At 36.6% G+C, this 8,442-nt stretch overlaps 1 protein-coding gene across 1 annotated transcript; it reads right to left on the bottom strand.

Annotated features, from left to right (window-relative positions):
* Positions 1-403: 403 nt before the first annotated feature.
* Positions 404-5,165, bottom strand: LOC125678255 (CUB domain-containing protein 2-like). Its single transcript, XM_048916550.2, has 5 exons — positions 4,919-5,165; positions 3,722-3,800; positions 2,859-2,989; positions 2,156-2,317; positions 404-719 (listed from the first exon to the last, which is right to left on the bottom strand). Exons 1-5 carry the CDS (start codon positions 4,971-4,973, stop codon positions 559-561), a joined length of 588 nt encoding a protein of 195 aa, XP_048772507.1. The 5' UTR covers positions 4,974-5,165; the 3' UTR covers positions 404-558.
* Positions 5,166-8,442: the final 3,277 nt, after the last annotated feature.

Genomic DNA, 8,442 nt, shown 5'->3' on the forward strand with positions numbered 1-8,442 from the left:
AAATCAAAAGATCTTGTCATTTATTTCTCTCAGAGTGAAAAAACAATGATTGCTTCTTTTACCGTTTTCCCCCTAAACTTACCTTAAATTGAAAATTTTAGGGGGGGGGGCTTAAATCCGCTACTGGCACAGTTGCATACATGTACATTTCTATATAGCCCTTCCCCTAAACAGAAGTCGATTTTGGAGATATATTGAAGGTGCAAAACAAAGGATTTTTTGGAAATGGGTTACATTTTTTCCATAACCAATATTTTTTGTAAACAAGAGAGGGTTACCTGTGTATTGGGGTTATTCCTGTCCAAGTCTTGATACTGTATACAGTAGGACTAAGTAATGGTTCAACAACACAATATTTTTCAAAAGTGTGAACCTAGATTGAATAAATAACAATACCACTCAGTCTTGTGTAATTTTTTATAAATCCACAGAAAGAACTGCGGATAGATAAATGAATTCTATCAATAACAAATGTTCAAACATCATAACTTGTTAAAATGTTAAGTGTATTGCATGATCAATGTTGTATTTCACAGTAGTAAATATGTATATCTATTTTTAAGCATCTTCACCAGCAAATAAACTGGATATTTTGTCCCGATTTCTGGCATATATAATGAATCCAAGACCGATCAGTATCACGGAAATGATGGTTCCAGCGAATCCCAACAGTGCATAGTTCCGACTGGTCAAAGGTTTTGTCACATACGTCACCTTGGCTGAAAAAATAAAATGTTTTAATGTTAGACAAAGAGCAGACGACGCGCCCAATGGCCGTGTTTGTTTGAATTGTTACATTATCCAAATTAATTTGGTCTTCTGCAAATTCATTATGATCGATATCAGGCTTGGGGGTTATAAAACTTTTTTGAGCACGTTTTCATACTCAAACTCGAACTCCGTGCTCTAAATCGTACTTATACTCAAAAGTGAAGATTATACAAGTTTTATAAAATAAAAAAAAATCATTCTCACACTCAAATGGAGTACGTGCTCAAGATTTTTCGAGTACGCTGGGAGCTTGCTGAGAGTTACATACTCAAAACAAACACGGCTGTTTGTGAGTATGAGTCCGGTAAAAGTTTTATAATCTCCTGGCCTGAGTGCATGCTATAGTAATGTCGCTGTCAAATAGACCTCCTGTTAGAGGAACGCTGTCCTAGAACACAGATGACATACAAGTTCTGCATTTGTCGTGTAAAAAGTAATAATTCATGGTTCGTTAGAACTCTTCGCATGCCGTGCCCAGCCATTAACAACCTTTGAGTTTGTATGTAGGTTTCTCAATATCAATTCATTTTTATGGCCAGATATAATGTCATCTGGTCATAACAACCGTTTTACACTATGAGGACTCGTAATTGTCTCATGTTAAAATCCTACTGAGATTAGTTTAAAGGTGTCTAATGCAGTTAAAGGCACCAAAATCGTTTTTCTAGAATTAGATTCCTGTAGATGCAAAAGAAACTCAAAGCTGTATGGAGCCCAAATTAACATAAACTCAAATAACTTTAATTATTTGAGTTTATGTTAATTTGGCGCTCCATAAAGCAATAATTTCTTCTAGCTGTCCTCGTTCACGCCGCCGTTCTCTCCCCAGAGCACAATCAACATTTCAGTAACAAAATTTTGATCGTCTTGTGCACGCTTGATCAGTGTCGTTTCATGGTAGAAAGCGAATCTTAAAAAATCAATTCCATGGACCATTATACTATCATAAATCTTGTGTAGGGAGCTTATCCGGCATTTCTGTTTAGTATACTATCATTACCTGTCAGTAAAACACACACAATGTACCTGTAGTTTGGGTCCAGAGTTATGTCTTAAACTAGAACATACCTGAAGTTTTGATTGATTGCATATTGTTTAATGTCCCTCTCGAAAATATTTCACTCATCACTATTGCCGGTGAAGGGTGTAAAATTTAGGCTTATGCTCGGCGCTTACGGCCTATGAGCAGGGAGGGGTCTTTATCGTGACACTCGCGCTGTGACACGGAACATCAGGTTTTGTAGTCTCATCTGAAGGACTACCCCCATTTAGTGGCCTCTTACGACAAGCAAAGGGTACCGAGGACATATTCTAACCCGGATCCCCACAGGATCTTGAAGTTTTGGTTCTGGGTTCTATCTTAAACTCTCTGTAGAAAACATACCTGTAGTTTGGGTCCAATATGCTATCCGAAATCCCCTGTAGCTGTTGTCTGATTTATCTGATCGGAAACTGATCATGATGGTGTTGTAATGCGAGTGAGTGGTGGACAAGGGGTAGTTTGATCCACACCAGGACACTATCTCTGGGTAAAAAGTGCTGTCACCTGCAATAAACATTCCAATGTTTGTAAAGAAACGGAAAATGGAGTTTCCAAATCTATCGAAAGTCGTACCTCCTCTTGAAAAAGTTCTAGATCCGCCTTGGTGACTTCACTCGCTTCGCTTATATATATAAAAAAAAGAAGCTTGTATTGAAGCAAGAAAGTTTGGTTTAAAAAAAACAACATAGTGCTTTATCCGTTAAAAATTCTTATTTGTGGGACGGAGGGGGTCTCCTACTGTATCTGCTTCAGAAATGTTTTCCCCAGACTTAATTTTCTTCATTGGAGGAGGGGGGTGATCTTTTATTATTAATGCCCAAGCTTACAGTCTTCTCATTCACCATACTACTGTTAAAAATAGTGGGGGAATAGTAACCCAAAGTATCTTTTATATACATTACAAAATAACAATGTGGTTGATGTCAAAATTCTACGTGCTTGAAATATAACATGATGGTTGGGTAAAATAATTCCTGCGAGTCATAATATATATATACATATATATATCGGTTTAAATGTGTTGATTAGAATCGAATATAAATACCGTCGTAAATTGCGACGACGTCATTGTAGCAGGCTAGAGATGGCTGGAGTTCACTGTCCACCACTTGGATGTACACAGCTGGGTTATATGTTGAACTGTCGGCGGATATCACCCAATTCATGGACTGCAAACTAAAAAGAAGGAAAATACATGTATTACAAAGAGGTTTAGGATCACTGGTGATTTTGGATTTTTAAACGACTTGAGGTTGAACATACATGTACAGATCATGTTCGATCATTAGGGAGAGGGCTCATTTAGGCTAGGCCTGCTGCCCAATTCCATCAAATTATTGAATAAATATTGTTTGAATTAGAACATACACTAGGTATAGTGTCATTTAGTTTCGGTTGATTAGGCATATACTGTAGCTTATTTTATCAACCCTTCAAAAAAATATATAGATTTTCAAAAACTATTTCGAGATTGTGAGAGAAGTATGAATCCCGGGTGAGAGTTATTGAACATTGGTTATGTGTACTACGCCACATGCCTCGGCTAGGTCTATAAAGACATTTCCTTCTGCCTTGAACATCATTTGATATAGATCCCGTGGGGATCCGGGTTAGAATAGGTCCTCAGTATCCCCTTGCTTGTCGTAAGAGGCGACTAAATAGGGCGGTCCTTTGAATGAGACCGCAAAAACCATTTGTGGCACGATAAAGACCCCCCCCCCCCCCCCTGCTCAAATGCCATAAGCGCCGAGCATAGGCCTAAATTTTGCAGCCCTTCACCGGCAGTGGTGACGTCTCCATATGAGTGAAATATTCTCGAGAGGGACGTAAAACAATATTCAATCTATCAATCATTTGGTATAGTCCTGAATGATAAACATATACTGGAAATGGGTTGAACTGACTCACTTCCCATAACTTTGTGGATAGTTTGGTGATGTGATGTATTGCCTGGAGCTATTTGATGTGAGGTACGTAGTCGATCCCTCTGAAATGGAAATAAAATAATATTTATTTATTTTTTTTACAGGTATCCAAAATTCAGCTACATACTCTCTCTCTCTCTCTCTCTCTCTCTCTCTCTCTCTCTCTCTCTCTCCGATCATTCAGAATTCAGCTACATATATTCTCTCTCCTATTTTACGAGTATTCAGAATTCAGTTACATATAATATTCTCTCTCTTTTTACGAGTATTCAGAATTCAGCTACATATAATATTCCCTCTCTCTCTCTCTCTCTCTCTCTTTACGGGTATTCAGAATTCAGCTACATATAATATTCTCTCTCTCTCTTTACGAGTATTCAGAATTCAGCTACATATAATATTTTCTCTCTCTCTCTCTCTCTCTCTCTCTCTCTCTCTCTCTCTCTCTCTCTCTTTACGAGTATTCAGAATTCAGCTACATATAATATTCTCTCTCTCTCTCTCTCTCTCTCTCTCTCTCTCTCTCTCTCTCTCTCTCTCTCTCTCTCTCTAACACCTGAGCACCACAGAACAAATACTTCTAGATCTAAAAGACGTTTCTGATAAAATTATGCCCTTAGAGAGTATAATTAGGGAGATGGGGTTGGGGTTGGATCTTGACCAAAGATCCTAATTCAGGGAAAGTCGTAACCAGAGACGAAATGAGATGGAACGTCAATAAAAGAACAGACAAACAGACAGACAGACAGACATAGTTTTTATATGCCACCGAAATATTTCACTTTATGATTATGAGGTAACAGAAATTTCACATGTTTGTTCGAAATTATTCTCAGAGCTAAATGTTCAATTTCTAATAATTCAAAATGTTTGGGGTTTTCTTTCTTTCATATAATATGTATGTAAAGTCATACCATATGACCTGAATCCCTAGAAAGAGACCAGAATATGTTGAGTCAAATTGTTTGATGTCCTGGAGTAAACAAAATATTATGAAAGGACTGGGACAAAGATTTTTTTTTTCATCGTCAATTACAAGAAATTTTGATCATATATCTACAATCATTTTGATATTTACAGTAATTTCGTGTGAGATTCGGCTGGAGGCATCAGACATCCTGCCGGGCCGAATCTCACGAGATTAACATCTACAGTAAAAACGTATAAAACTATAACTTACCACCATAGTATGAGAAGTAACAAAGTATACAAGTTACCCGGAATATAATATCCATGTTAGTTTCACCACACGAGTTAACTTTGAAGACTGAATATCCCTTTTCTCACATAATGATGACATAGACGTCCCTCCAAACAGTACATTGCACGTCAGGCCATAATACTAGTCACTTGTTAACCGGTACAAAATTCGTTGATGTTATTCATGAATAGTTCAGTATATCAGTATATCAACTAATAGTTCGTTAATTTTATCTTAAATACGCGTGTACTTCTCGATGTACATACATGATACGTCAAATTAATCCTTTTTGATTCATTTTTTCTACAGATATGTATATCAAACCAAATTACGATTCATTGTGGTCACTAAAAATAAATCATTTATTAATCCCTACGGGAGGGAAGTCTAGTGTATTTTAATAATGGATTTCACAAGCTGATTACCTCGTTTTTAGAAAGGATTAGTTTTATAACTTTATTGGTAATATCTAAGGGTGATTCTTTAAACCCAGTATAGAATAGTATAGAATATGCTTAATCTTGTGGAAAACTTTAATTTGGGGTTGTTTTAATTACACATATAATACCTTTTTCATATGTCATGTGTATTTTACCAGATTGAATTCCTCGGATTGAATAGCATATTTATCTTCAGTTTTATTCAAAATCATAAATGGGACAGTAGAACAGTTATAATGTCGCTTGCAGCTTATAATAACTGTGTTGTTAAAGCGCTATTATGCTTTGCATATCGACTAGAAGTATCACCCCTCCCCTCCTATCCTGACAATTCTCAACAGAGGACAGTCACCATTCTGTAACTAAACAATCTTCGTGACTCAAATTCATCGTTAAACATTACTGAAGCATCTACGAAAGCCGATTAAGATCAAGGGACGCAAACTTTGAGATATGTTTTCATAATTCCAAGACCTTTTCCGGTAATTTAATTTTTAAAAAAAGTTCTCTTCATAACAAGATCAGTGCGAATACATGTGCTTTCTTTCCCTGGTACAAATCCGCTTTCGTGCAGCAACTTTTGTTTATTCTTTATCATGCTTTTTTCATTGGGGCGGAGTTCTGTCGAATTAAAATTAGATATTTTCATCCAATCAGTAATATGTAGTGAAATATACACTCTATTTCGTTTCTTCCCGAGTTGGAGTGGTCTCTTATATCCAAAATATGCCGAGTCCCTTTGCAAACAAGTACCTTAAGGTAATTCCACCCTCACGTGACTTATAAAATAATTGAAAGTGGAAAAACTGTATTATTAATTTTCACTCAATATAGTTTAATTTAATAACAATCAAAGAAAAAGGTGTATGTTGCCACCTTTTTTTAAGATGTCAGACACACAAAAACAGAAATACATGTACATGTATGGGTCAACATCACAAAAATCACCCATTTTAGTAAGACAGAAAAATAAGAATAGGTAAAAACTTGTTCAAATGACAAATTTTAAATGTCAACAGTTTACAAAACTGCCTATTTACATTGAACAACAGACATACAGTAGAGGAAATACCAGCACTGGAATTATTGCCCTTGACAACATTTTTTTTCTTTTACTGTATTATCTTTGGAAAACAAACTTTTTCACTTCCAAATTTTTTAATTTTATTTTTGCCCCTATATACTGCACTTGGTGTCGTTGACCACCCTGGATTTGCAGGTGAAAATGCCCCATACCTCTCTAATTTGTCCCCTTGATAAACTGATTACCTTGCTACTTGAGGAGTCGTTTTCGGGCCACTCAGGTGACCTATTGCTATTGATCTGCATCCATTGTCGTCCGTCGTGCATTAACGACTTCTCAAAGACTACTGGACCAATCTTTACCAAATTTGATATGTAGCATCTTTAGGTGAAGGGGACCAGGAATTGTAAATTTCATGACCGGGCCCCTACCACAATGGACCTTAATGTTGGGGTAAACACTGTAAAATTGATGCAATTCTTTAAAAATCTTCTTTTCTACTCCTAGGCATATAGCAGACTAACTGAATATATAGTAATGATGAGCCAGAAAGCCTCTACTAAAATTGTAAATTTCATGACTCCCGGGGCAGGGGCTCCTGTGTTAGGGGCGTGACCATATAGTGAAAATGCATTATTCCTTAAATAATAATTATTATTCCTTAAAAATCTTCTCTACTCCTATGCACATAACAGACAAACTGAGTATACAGTAATGATGAGCAAGAAATCCTCTACCAAAATTGTAAATTTCATTACCCCTGGGACAAGGGCTGTAGTAGTTCCTGGTTGCGGGGGAGGGGGGGGGGGGCTAAAATGCTTCTATAGTTAAAATACCTTTAGTATTTAGAAATTCAAGGTTTTTCTTCATTCTTAATTAGATTAAACACATATTAGCCTATAGAAAGACCACAAAGTGTCTAACAAAATTGTTTTTTTGTTGTTTTGTAAACGAGATTGCAGGGTTTCAGGATGAGGGGGGGGGGGTCACGGTCAAAGAGAGTTAATGTTTATGATGCTGAAAATCTTATATCCAGTTCTTTTGAGTTAGATGAAAACTGAATAAATAAAAGAATGAGGTGATCAAGATGCTGCCTACCTGAGTAATACTTTGAGTGAGACTTTGCTGGAGGGGGTGTCCGAAATTCCGTCTATCAATCTGCCAAAGCGTATTGATATATTGAACACTGAATGCTTTTGTAAAGAGGTTATAATGCAGTCTACCTACTATTTCAATGTAAAAGCTTTTGGGGGGATGCAAATATGAGACTTTCAGACAGGTCCATGCATGGACTCAGGTGACCGTCAAGGCCTGTGGGCCTCTTGTTAATTCAAGATATCGATACAAAAACTAGAAAATATCGTTGAACATAAAGATTTCTTCTGATACATTGTAAGTGGGCATACTCTTTGTTTCCTACAAAACGCTTTATAAATTCCCGCAAACAGACAACAGGCCACGACGATTTTCTTTATTAATACTTTTTTTTCAAATAAGTTTTGGGGGGAAAACTAACTATAACTCGTGTGTATCAGGTTATTCAGAATTGGTTATCGTCCATGGATAAGAGACAGTCCATGACCACATCGTTCTCCTGAGTTTTATCTCCCAACTTTGAACAAATCATTGAGCCATTACTTTTTGTGTTTATTTCACTAATCAAGGGAATCAAATAGAAACAAACATTTTGAAAACTTCCGAGAATCTGTAAAACTCTACCACTAGTACTAGTAGCCTATTTTACATGTGTAGAAGAAACCTTGAGCCGAGTTGAATTATACCGGCATTATTGTTCTGATGAAGAAGAACATCAGGAAAGGTCAACACTGTATTGCTACTATATATTAGTATTGTCGTTATTACCACCACCTATCCCACGAAACAGGATGTAATGTACCTTCTTTCATTTACACCCCCTCTTTACATTTAAACAACCCACCCAATATATATATATATATGTATGTATATATAAAGCACTAAATAATCACAACTAGGTACTGAAAATTTTCGCCCCAGTCCGGGGTCGAACCAGCGACGTA

The sequence above is a fragment of the Ostrea edulis genome, chromosome 2, assembly GCF_947568905.1.
Source record: "Ostrea edulis chromosome 2, xbOstEdul1.1, whole genome shotgun sequence".
NCBI lineage: Eukaryota > Metazoa > Mollusca > Bivalvia > Ostreida > Ostreidae > Ostrea > Ostrea edulis.

Excerpts from the sequence above, each read along its gene's own strand:
- LOC125678255 (XM_048916550.2), bottom strand. The coding sequence starts at position 4,973 with ATGGATATTATATTCCGGGTAACTTGTATACTTTGTTACTTCTCATAC. Across the intron at positions 3,801-4,918 it reads TTACTTCTCATACTATGGTG|AGGGATCGACTACGTACCTC; the intron begins GTAAGTTATAGT and ends TTTCCATTTCAG. Across the intron at positions 2,318-2,858 it reads CGTCGTCGCAATTTACGACG|GTGACAGCACTTTTTACCCA; the intron begins GTATTTATATTC and ends TGTTTATTGCAG.